Source organism: Pseudophryne corroboree, chromosome 1 (genome assembly GCF_028390025.1).
Source record: "Pseudophryne corroboree isolate aPseCor3 chromosome 1, aPseCor3.hap2, whole genome shotgun sequence".
Taxonomy (NCBI): domain Eukaryota; kingdom Metazoa; phylum Chordata; class Amphibia; order Anura; family Myobatrachidae; genus Pseudophryne; species Pseudophryne corroboree.
Genome location: NC_086444.1, coordinates 92,029,443 through 92,054,807, shown reverse-complemented (window position 1 = coordinate 92,054,807; position 25,365 = coordinate 92,029,443). Strand labels below are relative to the sequence as shown.

The 25,365-nt window shown below is 49.9% G+C and overlaps 1 protein-coding gene across 1 annotated transcript in view; it reads right to left on the bottom strand.

Annotated features, from left to right (window-relative positions):
• Positions 1-25,365, bottom strand: part of C7 (complement C7) — a 217,261-nt gene that overhangs the window by 158,109 nt on the left and 33,787 nt on the right. Inside the window, exon 8 of the mRNA XM_063961404.1 lies at positions 6,959-7,202. Within this exon, the coding sequence (XP_063817474.1) occupies positions 6,959-7,202 (244 nt within the window). The remainder of the gene's footprint in view (positions 1-6,958; positions 7,203-25,365) is intronic.

Genomic DNA, 25,365 nt, shown 5'->3' with positions numbered 1-25,365 from the left:
TCACTCCACATCACACCGCACGCAGGTTCCCATCACTCCATATCACACCGCACGCAGGTCCCCATCACTCCATATCACACCGCACGCAGGTCCCCATCACTCCACATCACACTGCACGCAGGTCCCCATCACTCCATATCACACTGTACGCAGGTCCATATCACACTGTACGCAGGTCCCCATCACTCCACATCACACCGTACGCAGGTCCCCATCACTCCATATCACACCGTACGCAGGTCCCCATCACTCCATATCACACCGTACACAGGTCCCCATCACTCCATATCACACCGCACGCAGGTCCCCATCACTCCATATCACACCGTACACAGGTCCCCATCACTCCCTATCACACCGCACGCAGGTCCCCATCACTCCACATCACACCGCACGCAGGTCCCCATCACTCCACATCACACTGCACGCAGGTCCCCATCACTCCCTATCACACTGTACGCAGGTCCCCATCACTCCCTATCACACTGTACGCAGGTCCCCATCACTCCACATCACACCGCACGCAGGTCCCCATCACTCCACATCACACCGTACGCAGGTCCCCATCACTCCATATCACACCGTACACAGGTCCCCATCACTCCCTATCACACCGCACGCAGGTCCCCATCACTCCATATCACACCGCACGCAGGTCCCCATCACTCCATATCACACCGCACGCAGGTCCCCATCACTCCATATCACACCGCACGCAGGTCCCCATCACTCCACATCACACTGCACGCAGGTCCCCATCACTCCCTATCACACTGTACGCAGGTCCCCATCACTCCACATCACACCGCACGCAGGTCCCCATCACTCCACATCACACTGCACGCAGGTCTCCATCACTCCATATCACACCGCACGCAGGTTCCCATCACTCCACATCACACCGCACGCAGGTTCCCATCACTCCACATCACACTGCACGCAGGTCCCCATCACTCCCTATCACACTGCACGCAGGTCCCCATCACTCCATATCACACTGCACGCAGGTCCCCATCACTCCCTATCACACTGCACGCAGGTCCCCATCACTCCATATCACACTGCACGCAGGTCCCCATCACTCCCTATCACACTGCACGCAGGTCCCCATCACTCCCTATCACACTGCACGCAGGTCCCCATCACTCCATATCACACTGCACGCAGGTCCCCATCACTCCCTATCACACTGCACGCAGGTCCCCATCACTCCATATCACACCGCACGCAGGTCCCCATCACTCCCTATCACACCGCACGCAGGTCCCCATCACTCCATATCACACCGCACGCAGGTCCCCATCACTCCATATCACACCGCACGCAGGTCCCCATCACTCCATATCACACCGCACGCAGGTCCCCATCACTCCATATCACACCGCACGCAGGTCCCCATCACTCCATATCACACCGCACGCAGGTCCCCATCACTCCACATCACACCGCACGCAGGTCCCCATCACTCCACATCACACTGCACGCAGGTCCCCATCACTCCATATCACACCGCACGCAGGTCCCCATCACTCCACATCACACTGCACGCAGGTCCCCATCACTCCCTATCACACTGTACGCAGGTCCCCATCACTCCACATCACACTGCACGCAGGTCTCCATCACTCCATATCACACCGCATGCAGGTTCCCATCACTCCACATCACACTGCACGCAGGTCCCCATCACTCCACATCACACTGCACGCAGGTTCCCATCACTCCATATCACACAGCACGCAGGTCCCCATCACTCCATATCACACCGCACGCAGGTTCCCATCACTCCACATCACACTGCACGCAGGTCCCCATCACTCCACATCACACTGCACGCAGGTCCCCATCACTCCATATCACACCGCACGCAGGTTCCCATCACTCCATATCACACCGCACGCAGGTCCCCATCACTCCCTATCACACCGCACACAGGTCCCCATCACTCCCTATCACACCGCACGCAGGTCCCCATCACTCCACATCACACCGCACGCAGGTCCCCATCACTCCACATCACACCGCACGCAGGTCCCCATCACTCCATATCACACCGCACGCAGGTCCCCATCACTCCACATCACACCGCACGCAGGTCCCCATCACTCCATATCACACCGCACGCAGGTCCCCATTACTCCATATCACACCGCACGCAGGTCCCCTTCATTCCATATCACACCGCACGCAGGTCCCCATCACTCCCTATCACACCGCACGCAGGACTCCATCACTCCATATCACACCGCACGCAGGTCCCCATCACTCCACATCACACCGCACGCAGGTCCCCATCACTCCACATCACACCGCACGCAGGTCCCCATCACTCCATATCACACCGCACACAGGTCCCCATCACTCCATATCACACTGCACGCAGGTCCCCATCACTCCACATCACACCGCACGCAGGTTCCCATCACTCCATATCACACCGCACGCAGGTCCCCATCACTCCACATCACACTGCACGCAGGTCCCCATCACTCCATATCACACTGTACGCAGGTCCCCATCACTCCACATCACACCGTACGCAGGTCCCCATCACTCCATATCACACCGTACGCAGGTCCCCATCACTCCACATCACACCGTACGCAGGTCCCCATCACTCCATATCACACTGTACGCAGGTCCCCATCACTCCACATCACACCGTACGCAGGTCCCCATCACTCCATATCACACCGCACGCAGGTCCCCATCACTCCCTATCACACCGCACGCAGGTCCCCATCACTCCATATCACACCGCACGCAGGTCCCCATCACTCCATATCACACCGCACACAGGTCCCCATCACTCCATATCACACCGTACGCAGGTCCCCATCACTCCCTATCACACCGCACGCAGGTCCCCATCACTCCATATCACACCGCACGCAGGTCCCCATCACTCCATATCACACCGCACGCAGGTCCCCATCACTCCATATCACACCGCACGCAGGTCCCCATCACTCCACATCACACTGCACGCAGGTCCCCATCACTCCCTATCACACTGCACGCAGGTCCCCATCACTTCATATCACACCGTACGCAGGTCCCCATCACTCCATATCACACCGCACGCAGGTCCCCATCACTCCATATCACACCGCACGCAGGTCCCCATCACTCCATATCACACCGCACGCAGGTCCCCATCACTCCCTATCACACCGCACGCAGGTCCCCATCACTCCATATCACACCGCACGCAGGTCCCCATCACTCCATATCACACCGCACGCAGGTCCCCATCACTCCATATCACACCGCACGCAGGTCCCCATCACTCCACATCACACTGCACGCAGGTCCCCATCACTCCCTATCACACTGTACGCAGGTCCCCATCACTCCATATCACACCGCACGCAGGTCCCCATCACTCCACATCACACCGTACGCAGGTCCCCATCACTCCATATCACACCGTACGCAGGTCCCCATCACTCCATATCACACTGTACGCAGGTCCCCATCACTCCACATCACACCGCACGCAGGTCCCCATCACTCCACATCACACCGTACGCAGGTCCCCATCACTCCATATCACACCGTACGCAGGTCCCCATCACTCCATATCACACCGTACACAGGTCCCCATCACTCCCTATCACACCGCACGCAGGTCCCCATCACTCCATATCACACCGCACGCAGGTCCCCATCACTCCATATCACACCGCACGCAGGTCCCCATCACTCCATATCACACCGCACGCAAGTCCCCATCACTCCACATCACACCGCACGCAGGTCCCCATCACTCCATATCACACCGCACGCAGGTCCCCATCACTCCATATCACACCGCACGCAGGTCCCCATCACTCCATATCACACCGCACGCAGGTCCCCATCACTCCCTATCACACCGCACACAGGTCCCCATCACTCCATATCACACCGCACGCAGGTCCCTATTACTCCTTATCACACCGCACACAGGTTCCCATCACTCCATATCACACCGCACGCAGGTCCCCATCACTCCCTATCACACTGCACGCAGGTCCCCATCACTCCATATCACACCGCACGCAGGTCCCTATTACTCCCTATCACACCGCACACAGGTTCCCATCACTCCATATCACACCGCACGCAGGACCCCATCACTCCCTATCACACCGCACACAGGTCCCCATCACTCCATATCACACCGCACGCAGGTCCCTATTACTCCCTATCACACCGCACACAGGTTCCCATCACTCCATATCACACCGCACGCAGGTCCCCATCACTCCATATCACACCGCACGCAGGTCCCCATCACTCCACATCACACTGCACGCAGGTCCCCATCACTCCCTATCACACTGTACGCAGGTCCCCATCACTCCCTATCACACCGCACGCAGGTCCCCATCACTCCACATCACACCGCACGCAGGTCCCCATCACTCCACATCACACTGCACGCAGGTCTCCATCACTCCATATCACACCGCACGCAGGTCCCCATCACTCCATATCACACTGCACGCAGGTCCCCATCACTCCACATCACACTGCACGCAGGTCCCCTTCATTCCATATCACACCGCACACAGGTTCCCATCACTCCATATCACACCGCACGCAGGTTCCCATCACTCCACATCACACTGCACGCAGGTCCCCATCACTCCACATCACACTGCACGCAGGTCCCCTTCATTCCATATCACACCGCACACAGGTTCCCATCACTCCATATCACACCGCACGCAGGTTCCCATCACTCCACATCACACTGCACGCAGGTCCCCTTCATTCCATATCACACCGCACACAGGTTCCCATCACTCCATATCACACCGCACGCAGGTCCCCATCACTCCATATCACACCGCACGCAGGTTCCCATCACTCCATATCACACCGCACGCAGGTTCCCATCACTCCACATCACACTGCACGCAGGTCCCCATCACTCCACATCACACTGCACGCAGGTCCCCATCACTCCATATCACACCGCACGCAGGTTCCCATCACTCCATATCACACCGCACGCAGGTCCCCATCACTCCCTATCACACTGCACGCAGGTCCCCATCACTCCATATCACACTGCACGCAGGTCCCCATCACTCCCTATCACACTGCACGCAGGTCCCCATCACTCCATATCACACCGCACGCAGGTCCCCATCACTCCCTATCACACTGCACGCAGGTCCCCATCACTCCATATCACACAGCACGCAGGTCCCCATCACTCCCTATCACACTGCACGCAGGTCCCCATCACTCCCTATCACACTGCACGCAGGTCCCCATCACTCCCTATCACACTGCACGCAGGTCCCCATCACTCCCTATCACACTGCACGCAGGTCCCCATCACTCCATATCACACCGCACGCAGGTTCCCATCACTCCACATCACACTGCACGCAGGTCCCCATCACTCCCTATCACACTGCACGCAGGTCCCCATCACTCCCTATCACACTGCACGCAGGTCCCCATCACTCCCTATCACACTGCACGCAGGTCCCCATCACTCCATATCACACAGCACGCAGGTCCCCATCACTCCCTATCACACTGCACGCAGGTCCCCATCACTCCCTATCACACTGCACGCAGGTCCCCATCACTCCACATCACACCGCACGCAGGTCCCCATCACTCCATATCACACTGCACGCAGGTCCCCATCACTCCATATCACACAGCACGCAGGTACTCATCACTCCATATCACACTGCACGCAGGTCCCCATCACTCCATATCACACAGCACGCAGGTACTCATCACTTCATATCACACTGCACGCAGGTCCCCATCACTCCATATCACACCGTACGCAGGTCCCCATCACTCCATATCACACCGCACGCAGGTCCCCATCACTCCATATCACACCGCACACAGGTCCCCATCACTCCATATCACACCGCACGCAGGTCCCCATCACTCCATATCACACCGCACACAGATCCCACTTCAGCTTAAGGGTTGGGTCTAGGTATACATTAGTGTATAATAGGTGAGATTGGTCTTATTACTGAAAATCAATGTAAGGATAACAGTGAGTGTAGGCTGACCATACTATCCCTTTAATTTGGGACACTTATGAATTGCACAGGTTCTGTGGCTGGCTGACTGCAAGCCTGCATTTCACCTGGTTTTAAGCAGCCACAGAACCTGTGTAATTCATGAGTGTCCCAGGTTAAAGGGATAATGGCAAGCTATTTTTGAAAATTCTTGGAATTTCTGCTTTCAAAATAAACAGGTGCAAGGGGGGAGTGGCCACAGGTGGGGAAGCAGCAACGGTAATTTTAGCTGGGCATAAACAATACTTAAGCTCAAATTAAGTTTAAGACAAATTGGTTAAATTATAAATCACGGATGTAATCAATTGTATGAAATGTAATCAACGGATGTAAAATGGATGTAATCAATTTGTATGAACAACAGTTTTTGTCCATTTTCCAGTGTCTGGGAGCAAAGGCCGATTGTCATTTGCGCTCATCCATTACTAGATTTTCATCCCAGCCAACCAGATCTGTCAGATGATCTGCCAGATAAGTTTATACTGTATGCCCAGCTTTATTCAATGCATACCCTGCGCTTCTATGCCCCGTACAGATCCCTGGGACTGGGTAATCTGTGTTCACTTCCACTTCCACCTTGGCTCCTTTGCAAAACACTGTTTTTCTTACAGGAGTAATCTGGAGGCAAACCCTCTTGCCACAAACAATATATAATCTATATCATGCAACGTGACAAATTCTAAAACTATTAGTACCCCAGTACATTATTTCCTTTATTAAAAAATATAAACAATGTTGTCTGTTACCGTTAACTCATGTAGGTGTTGCCCATTCAACCAGAGTTAATCAGAGTAGCTCAAATCTGATTGATTGCTACGAGCAGCAGATCAACTTTTCATTATTAGAAGCTTTTGTAATTGTACCCCAAGTTGTTTGGACATATAATATTGCAAAGAAAGCTGTACCGTTTTTGGTAATTTTCTCCGTCTCCAGGTAAAACTGAAATTCATAGGTTCCACCCAAAGATCCAGACTTTCGAAAATGTGTTCCGTATCTGTCAATGAATTTTCGGTAGGAGCTGTATTCATAAACCGAGGGAAGACTGAAAAGTTCTCTCCAGAACGGTTCAGCGAGGACTAAAAACTCTGGATCGCGATTTATGAACTGCGCCACTTCCACGTGATTCCTGATAACCATGTACTGGTAACTCTACAGGGACGAAAAACAAACATAGTCATTTACAGTACCATGATAATAAATTTTTGTTACTTTGAAACTTTTTCTTTTTTCTTTAGAGTTTCTTCAGGTAAAAGTCCTAAAGTGTATTACACCGTAGGTTCTCAAACTCGGTCCTAAGTACCCCAAACAGTACACGTTTTCCAGGTCTCCTCACAGAATCATAAGAGAAATAATTAGCTCCACCTGTGGATCTTTTAAAATGTGTCAGTGAGTAATGACCACACCTGTGCTCCTGCTTGGTGACCTGGAAAACATGAACTGTGTGGGGTCCTGAGGACCGAGTTTGAGAACCACTGTATTAAGGTATTACCCCTTAACCACTTGCCAGGTGTGGTCACATCAGATGTGACCACACGAGGCTGGGCTTTCCCTGACATGGTCGCATCTGATTTGACCAGTCAGAAAGCTCACTGCAGTCAGAGAATCTTCCCGCAGCTGCCACTCTCAGAGGGGCATCCCGGCCCCTCTGCTTCCTGGTTGTGCCTGCCATGCTGCCAATCACTGCCGATCAGCACTCTACACACCGTGGCTGGAGACATTAGCTGTCGCTGGGGAAATGGTGAAGAGCAACCCTCACCTTTCATCTGGATCCCCAGAGTCTGTAGAGAGGAGCAGGTAACGGAAAAATAAGATCTTAATTATCTACCGGTAAATCCTTTTCTCGTAGTCCGTAGACGATGCTGGGGTCCAAATTAGTACCATGGGGTATAGACGGGTCCCTAGGGAGCCATGGGCACTTTAAGAGTTTAATAGTGTGGGCTGGCTCCTCCCTCTATGCCCCACATACCATACTAGAAACTGTGCCCGAGGAGACGGACATACTTCGAGAGAAGGAAATACACAGATAGTGGTGAGATTCACACCAGCTCACACATAACAACAGAAAATCAAGCAACTAGCTTGAAACAAGTCAGGAATGACTGAACACCAGTACTTAACCAAGAAACTATGCAGTACTGAACCAAGTAACAACTGCAGGAAAACGAAGCGCTGGGCGGGCGTCCAGCATCCTCTACAGACTACGAGAAAAGGATTTACCGGTAAGTAATTAAAATCCTATTTTCTCTTACGTCCTAGAGGATGCTGGGGTCCACATTAGTATCATGGGGATGTACCAAAGCTCCCAGTATGGGAGGGAGAGCGCGGAGGCTCTTGCAGAAACGATAGACTAAACTTTAGGTTCTCAGAGTCCAAAGTATCGAACTTGGAGAACTTAGCAAACGTGTTCAACCCTGACCAAGTAGCTGGTCGGCAAAGCTGTACAGCCGAGACACCCCGAGCAGCTGCCCAGGATGAATCCACTTTACGAGTAGAGTGGTTCTTGACGGATTTCGGGCACGTCAATCCTGCCATAGAATAAGCATGATAGCCTGGTCCAGCAAGAAATCGACTGCTTAGAAGCAGGCCACCCAACCTTGTTGGGATCATAAAGGACAAATAGAGTGTCCGACTTTCTGTGACGAGAAGTTCTCTTCACATAAATCTTGAAAGCCCTCACAACATCCAAGGACATTGAAGTAATTGAGGAGTCAGTAGCCACTGGCACCACAATAGGTTGGTTGATATGAAAAGACGACACAATCTTCGGAAGAAATTGCTGACACATCCTGAGCTCAGCTCTATCTTCATGAAAAATCATATAGGGGCTCTTGTAGGACAATGCCCCAATTCCGACACACGTCTAGCAGATGCCAATGTCAACAGTGGGACAGACTTCCAAGTAAGAAACTTGACTTCAATCTCCTGCAAAGGCTCGAACCAATCCGATTGCAAGAACTGCAGTACCACGTTAAGATCCCATGGTGCCATAGGAGGCACACAGGGAGGTTGGATGTACAGAACCCCTTTCAAGAAAGTCTGAACCTCAGGGAGGGCAGCCAATTGTTTCTGGAAGAAAATGCACAAGGCCGAAATCTGGACTTTTATGGATCCCAGGCACAGGCCCACATCCACCCCTGCTTGCAGGAAGAGGAGAAACCATCCAAGTTGAAACTCCACCGTAGGAAACTAATTTGATTCACACCAAGACACGTACTTTTTCCAAATCCGATGGTAATGTTTTGACGTTACTCCTTTCCTAGCCTGTATGGAATAATTCCTAGCCTGTATGTAGGAATAACTTTGTTCGGAATGCCCTTCCGAGCTAAGATCTGGCATTCAACCTCCATGCCATCAAACGTAGCCATGGTAAGTCTTGATAAGCGAACGGCCCCTGTTGCAGAAGGTCCTCTCGAAGAGGAAGAGGCCTCGGATCTTCCAGCAGCAACTCCAGGAGGTCCGCGTACTAAGCCCTTCTTGGCCAGTCCAGAGTAATGAGGATCGCCTGAACTCTTTCTCCAATAGGACTAAAGGCACTTAACAGATACATAGCATAATATAGTACAGAAACACTGACATAATATAGTACAGTAAATACACTGACTTGAACACCCACGGAGTTACTAGGGCGTCCACCGCCACTGCCTGTGGATCCCTCGACCAGGAACAATACCTCAGAAGCTTCTTGTTGAGGCGTGAGGCCATCATGTCTATTTGAGGTATGCCCCAAAGACTTGTCACCTCTGGGTGGAGGCCCCACTCTCCCGGATGGAGATCGTGTCTGCTGAGGAAATCCGCTTCCCAGTTGTCCACTCCCGGAATGAAGATTGCTGACAGCGACACAGCGTGCTTTTCTGCCCAAAGGATGATTCTTGTTACCTCTGACATTGCAGCTCTGTCTTCGTTCCGCCTTGTCGGTTTATGTAGGCCACTGTCGTTACATTGTCTGACTGAACCTGAATGGTTTGATCCTTCAGAAGATGTGCCGCTTGTAGAAGACCGTTGTACACGGCTCTTAGTTCTAGAATGTTTATCGGAAGGATGGATTCCAGGTTTGACCACCTTCTTTGGAAGTTTTCCCCTTGGGTGACTGCCCCCCAACCTCTGACACTTGCATCCGTGGTTAGGAGGATCCAATTCTGAATCCTGAACCTGTGGCTCTCTAGTAGGTGAGAGGTTTGCAGCCACCAGAGGAGCGAGATTCTGGCCTTCGGTGACAGGTGGATCCTCTGGTGCATGTGAAGATGAGATCCCGACCATTTTTCCAGGATATCCAGTTGAAAATATTGTGCATGAAATCTTCCGTACTGTAGAGCCTCGTAGGAGGCTACCATCTTCCCCAGAAAGTGGAAGGGGATTTGGACTTTTTAACTTTAGCAGTTCAAAAGGACTGCATCGCAGACGTAGAATATGAGGATAACTAGAGTGAAGTGGAGGGCAGTGCTCTCCGTCAGCGTCTCTGTAGTGTGATCTGCAGGGAGAAAATGGCGCTGGTGAGTGCTGGATCAGCTCTGAGAAGCCCTGCCCCCGTAATTGCGCGTCTTCCCACATTTATTATTTTATACTGGCCTGAGGTGTGCTTGTTGCTAACAGTGGGATTAGCCACTGTTAGCTCAGATGACCAGTGTTAGGGTATTGCGCTGGCCCAGGGAGACCCTCACAGTGCCGTACAACTGTACATCTGAGCCCTCCGGAGTGCAGCATCATCCCTCCGTTCCCACCCTTGTGCCACCATCCCCGCCGGCGTCATACTCACCACTGCATCTTCTGGCTCTGTTTGGGGGTGGCGGAGTTGCTGCGGGAGCGAGCGGTCATCTCGGAAGCTTGCGATCAACATCCTCAGGAGCTCAGTGTCCTGTCTGCGGAGATAGGAGCCATTAACCTCAAGGGTTGGATCATACTCTCCCCCCTAAGTCCCACGAAGCAGGGAGGCTGTTGCCAGCAGCCTCCCTGTACCTAACAGCTCTTAAAAAATAATAAAACTAGAAAAGCTCCTATGAGCTTCCCTAGGTGGGTCCGGCTCCACCGGGCACATTTTCTAAACTGAGTCTGGTAGGTGGGGCATAAAGGGAGAAGCCAGCCCACACTATTAAACTCTTAAAGTGCCCATGGCTCCCAAGGGAACCGCCTATACCCCATAGTACTAATGTGGACCCCCGGCATCCTCTAGGACGTAAGAGAAATGGGACGTTGTGATGGTCGTGATATTTCGATGTCTGAAAAACCTGATATTTTAAAAATAGTGTCTTCATCTGTGACCCTGGTCACCCTATGTTATTCCTGCACTCAATGCTTCTGTATCCATCCTGTGTCAGCGCTCTTGTGGCCAGAACCGCTACCACCTGCTGTCTGCCTGTGCTAGTGCTTTTACTTACTACCTGAGGGCTTAATTTAGAACTGATCGATGGGCTGCGTTTTTTTGCTGCACTGCGATCAGATAGTCGCTGCCTACAGGGGTAGTGTAAAATCGCTGTGCAAGTGTGTGTTCCTATATGTAGCAGAGCTGTACAAAAGCAGTATGTGCAGTCTCTGCGCAGCCCAGGACTTAAGGGCCCTACACACTGGTCGACTGGCCGCCAAGGGGCCCGACGGCTGATACGGCCGACAGACGACCCGGCGGGGGGGGGGAGTTTACGGGGGAGTGGAGTTTCTTCACTCCCCCCATCACCCGGCCCCATAGCCCTGCATGCTAATATGGACGATATTATCCATAGGCATAAACGTGCCAGCACCAACAATGAACGAGCGCGGGGCTGCACATCGTTCACCGTTGGTGCATACGCACTTCATTAATGAACGAGATCATTCGTATCTTTCAGTGTAATGATAATCGCCCAGTGTGTAGAGCCCATTACTCTTCTAGTGCAATTGAATCCTGCTGATCGGGGCCAGAGCTGACGTCAGTCACCCTCCCTGAAAACACTTGGGAATGCCTGCGTTTTTCCGGACACTCCCTGAAAACGGTCAGTTGCCACCCACAAACGCCCTCTTCCTGTCAGTCACCTTGCGAACGCCCGTGCGAATGGATCCTTCGCACCATCTGTTGCTGACTAGCGATGCCCGTTGTAACCATCCAACGTGTCGGCGCATTGCGGCTCATATGCATGCGCAGTTCTGATCTGATCGCCCGCTGTGCGAAAACACACAGCACCAATCAGATCTCAATGACCCCCTGATGCTACTGCTCCCTGCACTGTTATCACCAGCACTACTGTCTCCAGCACCTCATGCGGGGGGGACGCCCAGCACAGGACTAGTCCGCCCCGTATGTCAGTCCGGTCCCGTCCCCCCCCAGCACAAGTACAAAAGCATTACACAGCGGTGATGCTTTTGTACTTGTTGAGTTACTCGTCGCTGCCCCTGGTCGCGGCGGCTGCGCGTGACTTCACGCAGCCGCTGCGGCCTGCCCCTCGCACGGTCCAGCCACACCTGCGTTGGCCAGGCCGCGCCTTAAAAGCGGCAGCCAAATGCCTCCGCGCCGCCCCCTCCCGCTCAGCGACCGCCTCTGCTTGTCAATCAGGCAGAGGCGATCGCTAGGGAACGACGGCCTTCGGCCGTCCGGCATGTGCAGTTCCGACCCAATCGCTGCGCTGCAAACACCTGCAGCCAGCGATCGGGTCGGAATGACCCCCATAGTGCTCAGCAACTCCAGTGTGTCCCATCACTCCTAGTTTTGTCATCTCACCTGCTCATTACACGTTCCTGCAAGTTGCCTCAGTTCTTATAACAATGTTACTCAGCTTCTCAGCAAGTAATCATGGGAACCTATACCAACTTCTGAAATAGGCTCCAACCATCGGACCATCGGTGGCACCAGGGTGTTCGGCGCCCTCCTGCAAACTATAAATTTGCGCCCTCCTACAAATGGGAGAGGCGGTAGGTGACACTTGGGGAGAAGCAGTACGTTACCACCAGGGGTGGATTTAAAACAAAATGACAGGGGGGCACCATGACAGAGGAATGGGAGAAGGGGTATTTTATAAAAATAATATAATATATAAATATACGGAATGCAGTTATGTGACTGGTGGTCAGGAGACCACCAGTCACATTACCTCCCCCTACAGATCCTGACAGTCGGCATGCCCACCAGCAGGACTATTCCCACTCATGGGTGTCCACGACACCCATAGAGTGGGAGTAGAACCTGTGGTGACTGCAAGTATAGGGAGCAGAGGCAAGGGGGACTTCAGAGACACAGAAAGAGGGGGCAGAGGCACGGATGGTGATTGTACTAAAGATAAATATATGAAAGTGAGCAGAGGCACTGATGGGAAAGAGGACTGAGGCATAGAAGGGGGAGGGGCAAAAACATAGTTGATATAGGTGGGTAGGACCAGAGCCACACATAGGGATATAGAGAAAGAGGCACACATGGGGTGGGTAGGAGCAGAGGCACACTGGACTATAGAGAAAGAGGCACGCCTGGGGTGGGTATAGGCAGAGGCACACATAGGGATATAGAGAAAGAGGCACACAGGGATATAGAGAAAGAGGCACACATGGGGAGGGTAGGAGCAGAGGCACACATAGGGATATAGAGAAAGAGGCACACATGGGTAGGGTAGGAGCAAAGGCATAGCTGGGGATACTGTACAGGGAAAGAGGAACACATGGGGAGGGTAAGAGCAGAGGCATTGCTGGGGATATAGGGAAAGAGGCACACATTGGCTGGGTAGGAGTTGAGGCACATAGGAAAGAGGCACACATGGGGTGGGTAGGAGCAGAGGCACACGGGAAAGAGTTACACATGGGGAGGGTAGGAGCAGAGGCACACATAGGGATATAGAGAAAGAGGCACACATGGGTAGGGTAGGAGCAAAGGCACACATAGGGATACTGTACAGGGAAAGAGGCACACATGGGGAGGGTAAGAACAGAGGCATCGCTGGGGATATAGGGAAAGAGGTACACATTGGGTGGGTAGGAGCAAAGGCACACGGGAAAGAGGCACACATGGGGTGGGTAGGAGCAGAGGCACATGGGAAAGAGGAACACAATGGGTTGGTAGGAGCAGAGGCACACATCGGGTGGGTAGGAGCAGAGGAACACATGGGGTGGGTAGGAGCAGAGGCACACGGAAAGAGGCACACATGGGGAGGGTAGGAGCAGAGGCACACATAGGGATATAAAGAGGCACACATGGGGAGGGTAGGATGTAGTGATAGGCCTGTGCTGAGTTCCTGGTGGTATAGCCAGAGCTGGGTGCTGAGGTGTGGGTTCTGGGAAGTGTTCCTCAGTTAGAAGACACTTTTCAGTTTCACAGCTTAACTTACTAGGAAGTGCATTTCTAACTAGGAGGGACATTTACTAAGCAGTGATAAAAGTGGAGAAGTGAGCCAGAGTAGAAGTTGCCCATGGCAACCAATCAATTGTTCTGTATATTTGTATAGTATGCAAATTATAAATGTTACGTCAATGCTGATTGGTTGCCATGGGCAACTTCTCTACTGGCTAACTTCTTCACTTTTATCACTGCTTAGTAAATGTTCCAGTCTGGTTATACTTCACAGAGTTCTACAAGTTCAGCTCTCTGCATTTCTTGCTTCATGGTTCTTGGGTAAAGGCCTGACATTGAGCTCCTCTCACTGGTTTCTGGGACTGGCTGGTGAGTTCCAGTTCTCTGGTTCAGTAACCATAGTAGGCTTGAGTAGGGTGTGCTCCACGCAATGTGCCTATAGCCCTCAAACCGAAAGTGAAAGCTTTGCTTGATCAGTATGAAGCAGATGGGCATATTGCACCTGTGACTGAACCAACGGACTGGATTAGCAATATGGTCATTGTGGCAAAGCCTGACAAGTTAAGAATCTGTATTGATCCTAAATTTTTAAATCAAGCACTGCGAAGATCTCATTATATTATGCCGACATTGGAGGATGTTTTATATAAGCTGCCCAAAGCAAAAGTCTTTACACTGGTTGATGCACGTGATGCATTTCTGCAATGTAAGCTGGATGATAAAAGCAGTTATATGACAACCTTTTGGACCCCTTGGGGTAGGAAAAGATGGCTTAAACTTCCTTTTGGAGTTTCCGTAGCACCTGAGGTTTACCAGCGAAAACAACACGAATTGCTGATTGGACTTAGCGGCATTGAGCCGATAGCAGATGATATTCTTGTGGTTGGCTGTGGCGAGACAGTAAAGGAAGCGGAGGCTGATCATGACCGCAAGTTGCTAGCGCTATTGGATCGTTGCAGACAAGTGAAATTAAGACTTAGTGTGAAGAAACTGCAATTTAAGTTGAATGAGGTTCATTTTCATGGTCATATCCTGTAGAGATGAGCGGGTTCGGTTTCTCTGAATCCGAACCCGCCAGAACTTCATGTTTTTTTTCACGGGTCCGAGCGACTCGGATCTTCCCTCCTTGCTCGGTTAACCCGAGCGCGCCCGAACGTCATCATGACGCTGTCGGATTCTCGCGAGGCTCGGATTCTATCGCGAGACTCGGATTCTATATAAGGAGCCCGCGTCGCCGCCATTTTCACACGTGCATTGAGATTGATAGGGAGAGGACGTGGCTGGCGTCCTCTCCGTTTAGAATTAGAATAGATTAGAGAGACACTTGATTTACTAATTTTGGGGAGCAATAGGAGTACTCAGTAGTGTACAGTGCAGAGTTTTGCTGATAGTGACCAGTGACCACCACTTTTATTTATAATCCGTTCTCTGCCTGAAAAAAGCGATACACAGCACACAGTGACTCAGTCACATACCATATCTGTGTGCACTGCTCAGGCTCAGGCCAGTGTGCTGCATCATCTATTATCTATATATAATATTATATATATCTGTCTGACTGCTCAGCTCACACAGCTTATAATTGTGGGGGAGACTGGGGAGCACTACTGCAGTGCCAGTTATAGGTTATAGCAGGAGCCAGGAGTACATAATATATTATATAGTGAGTGACCACCAGACACACAGTGCAGTTTATTTAATATATCCGTTCTCTGCCTGAAAAAAGCGATACACACAGTGACTCAGTCAGTCACATACCATATCTGTGTGCACTGCTCAGGCTCAGGCCAGTGTGCTGCATCATCTATATATATATTATATATCTGTCTGACTGCTCAGCTCACACAGCTTATAATTGTGGGGGAGACTGGGGAGCACTACTGCAGTGCCAGTTATAGGTTATAGCAGAAGCCAGGAGTACATAATATTATATTAATATTAAACAGTGCACACTTTTGCTGCAGGAGTGCCACTGCCAGTGTGACTAGTGACCAGCGACCTGACCACCAGTATATAATATTAGTAGTATACTATCTCTTTATCAACCAGTCTATATTAGCAGCAGACACAGTACAGTGCGGTAGTTCACGGCTGTGGCTACCTCTGTGTCGGCACTCGGCAGCCCGTCCATAATTGTATATACCACCGAACCGTGGTTTTTTTTTCTTTCTTTATACATACATACTAGTTACGAGTATACTATCTCTTTATCAACCAGTCTATATATTAGCAGCAGACACAGTACAGTGCGGTAGTTCACGGCTGTGGCTACCTCTGTGTCGGCACTCGGCAGCCCGTCCATAATTGTATATACCACCTAACCGTGGTTTTTTTTTCTTTCTTTATACATACATACTAGTTACGAGTATACTATCTCTTTATCAACCAGTCTATATATTAGCAGCAGACACAGTACAGTGCGGTAGTTCACGGCTGTGGCTACCTCTGTGTCGGCACTCGGCAGCCCGTCCATAATTGTATATACCACCTAACCGTGGTTTTTTTTTCTTTCTTTATACATACATACTAGTTACGAGTATACTATCTCTTTATCAACCAGTCTATATATTAGCAGCAGACACAGTACAGTGCGGTAGTTCACGGCTGTGGCTACCTCTGTGTCGGCACTCGGCAGCCCGTCCATAATTGTATATACCACCTAACCGTGGTTTTTTTTTCTTTCTTTATACATACATACTAGTTACGAGTATACTATCTCTTTATCAACCAGTCTATATATTAGCAGCAGACACAGTACAGTGCGGTAGTTCACGGCTGTGGCTACCTCTGTGTCGGCACTCGGCAGCCCGTCCATAATTGTATATACCACCTAACCGTGGTTTTTTTTTCTTTCTTTATACATACATACTAGTTACGAGTATACTATCTCTTTATCAACCAGTCTATATATTAGCAGCAGACACAGTACAGTGCGGTAGTTCACGGCTGTGGCTACCTCTGTGTCGGCACTCGGCAGCCCGTCCATAATTGTATATACCACCTAACCGTGGTTTTTTTTTCTTTCTTTATACATACATACTAGTTACGAGTATACTATCTCTTTATCAACCAGTCTATATATTAGCAGCAGACACAGTACAGTGCGGTAGTTCACGGCTGTGGCTACCTCTGTGTCGGCACTCGGCAGCCCGTCCATAATTGTATATACCACCTAACCGTGGTTTTTTTTTCTTTCTTTATACATACATACTAGTTACGAGTATACTATCTCTTTATCAACCAGTCTATATATTAGCAGCAGACACAGTACAGTGCGGTAGTTCACGGCTGTGGCTACCTCTGTGTCGGCACTCGGCAGCCCGTCCATAATTGTATATACCACCTAACCGTGGTTTTTCTTTCTTTCTTTATACATACATACTAGTTACGAGTATACTATCTCTTTATCAACCAGTCTATATATTAGCAGCAGACACAGTACAGTGCGGTAGTTCACGGCTGTGGCTACCTCTGTGTCGGCACTCGGCAGCCCGTCCATAATTGTATATTAGTATCCAATCCATCCATCTCCATTGTTTACCTGAGGTGCCTTTTAGTTGTGCCTATTAAAATATGGAGAACAAAAATGTTGAGGTTCCAAAATTAGGGAAAGATCAAGATCCACTTCCACCTCGTGCTGAAGCTGCTGCCACTAGTCATGGCCGAGACGATGAAATGCCAGCAACGTCGTCTGCCAAGGCCGATGCCCAATGTCATAGTACAGAGCATGTCAAATCCAAAACACCAAATATCAGTAAAAAGCCTCTTTTTTTCTTTGCGTCATGTGCTGTTTGGGGAGGGTTTTTTGGAAGGGACATCCTGCGTGACACTGCAGTGCCACTCCTAGATGGGCCCGGTGTTTGTGTCGGCCACTAGGGTCGCTAATCTTACTCACACAGCTACCTCATTGCGCCTCTTTTTTTCTTTGCGTCATGTGCTGTTTGGGGAGGGTTTTTTGGAAGGGACATCCTGCGTGACACTGCAGTGCCACTCCTAGATGGGCCCGGTGTTTGTGTCGGCCACTAGGGTCGCTTATCTTACTCACACAGCGACCTCGGTGCAAATTTTAGGACTAAAAATAATATTGTGAGGTGTGAGGTATTCAGAATAGACTGAAAATGAGTGTAAATTATGGTTTTTGAGGTTAATAATACTTTGGGATCAAAATGACCCCCAAATTCTATGATTTAAGCTGTTTTTTAGTGTTTTTTGAAAAAAACACCCGAATCCAAAACACACCCGAATCCGACAAAAAAAATTCGGTGAGGTTTTGCCAAAACGCGGTCGAACCCAAAACACGGCCGCGGAACCGAACCCAAAACCAAAACACAAAACCCGAAAAATTTCAGGCGCTCATCTCTAATATCCTGTCCTCTGAAGGTTTGAAAGTTGACCCTGAAAAAGTTAGAGCTGTCTTGGAAATGCCAAAGCCCACTGATGTAAAGTCTGTGCAACGTTTGATTGGGTTTGTGACATATTTGGCCAAATTTATGCCTCGCCTCTCAGAGGTATGTGAACCCCTGCGCAGGCTTCTGGACAGAGAATCGATATGGCACTGGCTTCCAAAGCATGATAAAGCTGTGGAGGAAATAAAGCATTTGGTCACAGTTACACCTGTGCTGAAGTATTATGATGTTACCAAGCCAGTAACTGTACAAAGTGATTCGAGTAAAACTGGACTGGGATGTTGCTTGATGCAAGAAGGACAACCAGTTGCATTTGCTTCAAGAGCATTGACTCCAACTGAGCAGAATTATGCACAAATTGAAAAGGAGTGCTTGAGCATTGTCTTTGCTTGTTCCCGTTTTCATTATTTTCTATACGGCCGGGACGTGATCACAGTGGAGACTGATCATAAACCACTAATTGCCATCTTTAAAAAGCCTCTTCTGTGTGCACCTAAAAGACTTCAGAGTATGATGTTAACATTACAGCATTACAATCTCTGTGTCACCTACAAGCCAGGCCCTGAGATGTATATCAGTGACACTCTTAGTAGAGCAATAGCTATGGATGGGAGTTCTGGAGCAGCTCAGAGTTATCACACAGTGTGCACCATGCATCCGGTAATGACTGACTTTGCAAAGATTAACCAGGCAGATTATCTGAATGTCACTGATCGGCGACTGTAGCAGGTTCAGCAGCACACCATGACTGATGAGAGCCTGCAGATTTTGAAGTCTATTGTACTGGCTGGATGGCCGGACTCAAAAGAAGAGACACCAATCATAGTGAGGGACTATTGGTCATTTAGAGATGAGATCAGCGTACAGAATGGCATTTTGTACAAAGGGCCAAGAGTCATCATACCAAAATCTTTAAGATCCGAGATGCTGGCACGCATACATTCCAGCCATCTTGGGGGTGATGCATGCTACAGACAAGCAAGAGATACATTGTACTGGCCTAACATGCAAAGTGAGATTAAGAACTATGTTGGTAACTGCTCGGCATGCAATGAATATGCTCATGCACAACAGAAAGAACCTATGATGTCACATGAGATACCAGTGCGTCCATGGCAGATTGTGAGCATGGATTTATTTACTTATGCAGGCAAAGACTTTCTGTTAATAGTGGACCATTATTCTGATTTTTGGGAAATTGAGCTTCTCCCAGACTTATCATCTGAGACTACAATAAAGCACTGCAAGGCACAATTTGCACATTATGGCCAGCCTGAAAGAGTGATCTCTGACAATGGACCACAGTTTGCATGTGAACAATTTAGACGATTTGCCTCTGAATGGGAGTTTGAGCATGTTACTTCATCCCCACGTTATCCAAAATCGAATGGTAAAGCTGAGTCTGCAGTTAAGATAGTAAAGAATTTGTGCAAAAAAGCTAGCAGTGATAATACAGACCAATGGAAGGCCATATTACATTGGAGAAATACACCCACGAGGGCATTGGGACTAGTCCTGCACAGCGTCTGATGTCAAGGAGACTTAAGACATCTTTACCAGTAGCCAGCACTTTGCTCTATCCGAGTGTAGTCCAAGGTGTGCCTAAATTGCTACAGCAGAGGAAGCAGATTTCTAAGCTGGGGTATGATAAATCTTCTAAGGAGTTGCCTGAACTTGCTATTGGTGAGCCAATTCGCATGAAGCCCCTTCCTGGAGATCGCACAGGCCGTTGGAGACTTGGTACCTGTGTGCGCAAGGTTGCACCACGCTCATATCTTGTGGATGTGGAAGGTAATTTGTACAGACGCAATCGTGTGGATTTGCGAGTAGCTGAAGGGACAATACTACATGAGAATGTTGGGCATTCCGTTCCTGGCTTGATTATGGAGCCGGTTGCGCCAATGGTGAATCAGGAATTTGAAAGGCCACAGATTGTTATACCTGAATTTGGAGAAAATGAGAACATGGAACATGCAGACATTCCAGATGGCAGTCCATCATTATCACCCGCTAGAGTTATACAGACTCCTGCCCAACGAACTTCATCTCCGACTCAACTTCCTGTTTTTACTCGTAGTGGCCGTCATTCACGGCCACCTGACAGACTTGATTTATAGTTTCAAAATAAACAAAGTAATGGAGGACATTGTTAGCATTGTTAGTTATGTTATATCTGCAGCATAAAAAAAAAAAAAAAAAAGGAAGATGTTTGTGTAATGTTAATCTAACCTAGTGTTGCCATGTGAGTTATATAGATGTAGCTGCTTGTGATGGGGGTGTGACTTCCTGTCCAGGCTGCCTTGTTCAACATGACTACTTGGAACTAGCATGCAGTGTTTGTCTTCATTTAATACATCTGAAACATAGGGATGGCCATCGACCATCGATGATTTGAACTCATCGATGGGCTATAACCGATGGTAACTATTTTTCTCTAACGTCCTAGTGGACACTGGGGAATATTACCATGGGGTATAGATCGGGTCCACTGTAGCCTGGCACTTTAAGAAACTAACAGTGTGTGCTGGCTCCTCCCCTCTATGCCCCTCCTAGCAGACTCAGTTTAGAAAATGTGCCCAAGGAGCCGGGTGCATTCTGTTGCTCTCCAGAGAGTTTTCTTCAGAAATTGAGTTCATTATTTTCAGGCACACTGGTTTGGCAACCAGTCTGCCTGCGTTGTGGGATTTAAGGGGGAGACCGAACCAACTTCCTAAGAGTTAAGGGTTCTTCATCCCAACTGACAGGACACTGAGCTTCTGAGGTGATGTTCTCACACTCCCAGAGGGTGAGCCCACGCCGGCAGCATGCCGCCACCCCATAACAGATGCCGAAGACAGATGCAGTGCGGTGAGTGTTACACCGGGGACCTGGTTAGCGGATCCCTGGTGCATCATGGCGGCATGAGGTACACACTGAGTGCCCAGACTGGTAGCAGTGAACGGGGGTTGTATACTCTCATTTTCACACTTATTATGAAGAAAGCCAGTATAAAAGTAATGCAGGGACCACGCAACATTATGGGGGCGGGGTTTCCCGGAGAGCGGGACCAGAAGCCAAATGGCGTAATTTCCTGCTGCTGCACAGGCTGCACGCGGAGACTGCTCCTCCAGGACCCACTGAATCACCATTGTAACTCGTACCAGGGGGTTATAGTGAAGGGAGGAGCTCATAACCAGTGTTTCTACCGCTGTGTGAAAAATTACACTCAAAGGTCACCCAGCGGGGCGCTGCTCAGTCTGTGGTGTACTGCGCTGGTTCCAAATTCTCTCTGTGTCACTCCTTTCGGGGTAGTCTGGGTTAGTGTGCAAATCTCACTAACACTGCACTGTGTTTTCATACTAATCTGTGTGTTTCTACTCAAGCATGTCTACGAATAGGTCTGTGTGTACTTTATGCAAGGCTAGGTTTACATCTTCCTCACAGGGGTCTCTTATGTGTACCCAATGCTCAGTTCCTTCACAAGGTAGTGATATGCAGGCACCAAAGTGGATGCAATCATTTAATACTATGATTTCAAATATTCATTCAGAGTTAGCTACGGCTAAGCAGGACAGGCAAACCCTGAAACAAACTATGGACACATTTATGGTAACTGCTGCTGACCACAGACAGGCTCTTCAGCCCCCCCTGTTTCTCTGACGTCCTAAGTGGATGCTGGGACTCCGTAAGGACCATGGGGAATAGCGGCTCCGCAGGAGACTGGGCACAACTATAAAGAAAGCTTTAGGTCTAACTGGTGTGCACTGGCTCCTCCCACTATGACCCTCCTCCAGACTTCAGTTAGAATCTTGTGCCCGGCTGAGCTGGATGCACACTAGGGGCTCTCCTGAGCTCCTAGAAAGAAAGTATATTTAGGTTTTTTATTTTACAGTGAGATCTGCTGGCAACAGACTCACTGCAGCGAGGGACTAAGGGGAGAAGAAGCGAACCTACCTAACAGGTGGTAGTTTGGGCTTCTTAGGCTACTGGACACCATTAGCTCCAGAGGGATCGACCGCAGGACCCGACCTTGGTGTTCGTTCCCGGAGCCGCGCCGCCGTCCCCCTTACAGAGCCAGAAGCATGAAGATGGTCCGGAAAATCGGCGGCAGAAGACTTCGGTCTTCACCAAGGTAGCGCACAGCACTGCAGCTGTGCGCCATTGCTCCTCATGTACACCTCAAACTGATGGGTGCAGGGCACTGGGGGGGGCGCCCTGAGGGCAATATATGACACCTTGGCTGGCAAATCTACATCATATATAGTCCTAGAGGCTATATAGATGTAAAAATACCCCTGCCAGTATTCCAGAAAAAGCGGGAGAAGTCCGCCGGAAAAGGGGCGGGGTCATCTCCCTCAGCACACTGGCGCCATTTTTCCCTCACATCTCCGCTGGAAGGAAGCTCCCTGGCTCTCCCCTGCAGTCTGAAACCTACAGAAGGGTAAAAAAGAGAGGGGGGGCACTAAATTTAGGCGCAGGATATATATATATATATATATATATAGATATATATATATAGATATATAAAAAGTAGCTATAAGGGAAAACACTCATTTATAGTGGGATCCCTGTGTTATATAGCGCTCTGGTGTGTGCTGGCATACTCTCTCTCTGTCTCCCCAAAGGGCTTTGTGGGGTCCTGTCCTCTGTCAGAGCATTCCCTGTGTGTCTGCGGTGTGTCGGTACGGCTGTGTCAACATGTTTGATGAGGAGGCTTATGTGGAGGCGGAGCAGATGCCTGTAAATGTGATGTCACCCCCTGCAGGGTCGACACCTGAGTGGATGGTGCTGTGGAAGGAATTACGCGACAGTGTCGACTCCTTGCATAAAAGGTTTGACGACATACCTAATGTGGGACAGCCGGCTTCTCAGCCTGTGCCTGCCCAGGCGTCTCAAAAGCCATCAGGGGCTCTAAAACGCCCGCTACCTCAGATGGCAGACACAGATGTCGACACGGATACTGACTCCAGTGTCGACGACGATGAGACTAATGTAACTTCCAGTAGGGCCACACGTTACATGATTGAGGCAATGAAAAATGTGTTGCACATTTCTGATGTTACCCCCGGTACCACAAAAAAGGGTATTATGTTTGGAGAGAAAAAACTACCAGTAGCTTTTCCTCCATCTGAGCAGTTAAATGAAGTGTGTGAAGAAGCGTGGGCTTCCCCTGATATGAAGCTGGTAATTTCTAAGAGGTTACTAATGGCGTACCCTTTCCCGCCAGAGGATAGGTCACGTTGGGAAACATCCCCTAGAGTGGATAAAGCGCTCACACGCTTGTCAAAGAAGGTGGCACTACCGTCTCCGGATACGGCCGCCCTGAAGGAATCTGCTGATAGAAAGCAGGAGGCTATCCTGAAATCTATATATACACACACAGGTGTTATACTGAGACCAGCAATTGCTTCAGCATGGATGTGCAGTGCTGCAGCTGCATGGTCAGATTCCCCGTCAGAAAATATAGATACCCTAGACAGGGACACTATATTGCTAACCGTAGAGCATATAAAAGACGCACTTTTATACATGAGGGATGCACAGAGGGATATTTGCCGGCTGGCATCCAAAATTAGTGCAATGTCCATTTCTGCCAGGAGAGGGTTATGGACTCGGCAGTGGACAGGAGATGCAGATTCCAAACGACACATGGAAGTTCTGCCGTATAAGGGTGAGGAGTTGTTCGGGGATGGTCTCTCGGACCTCGTTTCCACAGCAACAGCTGGGAAGTCTACATTTTTACCCCATGTTCCCTCACAGCCAAAGAAAGCACCGTATTATCAGGTACAGTCCTTTCGGCCCAATAGGGGCAAGCGGGTTAAAGGCGCGTCCTTTCTGCCCAGAGGCAGAGGTAGGGGAAAAAAGCTGCAGCATACAGCCAGTTCCCAGGAGCAAAAGTCCTCCCCCGCTTCCTCTAAGTCCACAGCATGACGCTGGGGCTCCACAGGCGGAGCCAGGTACGGTGGGGGCCCGTCTCAAATATTTCAGCAATTAGTGGGCTCGCTCACGGGTGGATCCCTGGATTTTTCAGATAGTATCTCAGGGGTACAAGCTGGAATTCGAGACGTCTCCCCCCCGCCGTTTCCTCAAATCTGCCTTGCCAACCACTCCCTCAGGCAGGGAGGCAGTGTTACAGGCAATTCACAAGCTGTATTCACAACAGGTGATAGTAAAGGTACCCCTACTTCAACAAGGACGGGGTTACTATTCCACAATGCTTGTGGTACCGAAACCGGACGGTTCGGTGAGACCCATTTTAAATTTGAAATCCTTGAACACATATATAAAAAAATTAAAGTTCAAGATGGAATCGCTCAGGGCGGTTATTACAAGCCTGGACGAGGGGGATTACTTGGTATCACTGGACATCAAGGATGCTTACCTGCATCTCCCCATTTACCATCCTCACCAGGAGTACCTCAGATTTGTGGTACAGGATTGTCATTACCAATTCCAGACGTTGCCGTTCGGTCTATCCACGGCTCCGAGGGTCTTTACCAAGATAATGGCCGAAATGATGATACTCCTTCGAAAGAAGGGAGTTTTAATTATCCCGTACTTGGACGATCTCCTGATAAAGGCGAGGTCCAGAGAGCAGTTGTTGGTCGGGGTAGCACTATCTCGGGAGGTGCTACAACAGCACGGCTGGATTCTAAACATTCCAAAGTCGCAGCTGGTCCCTACGACACGT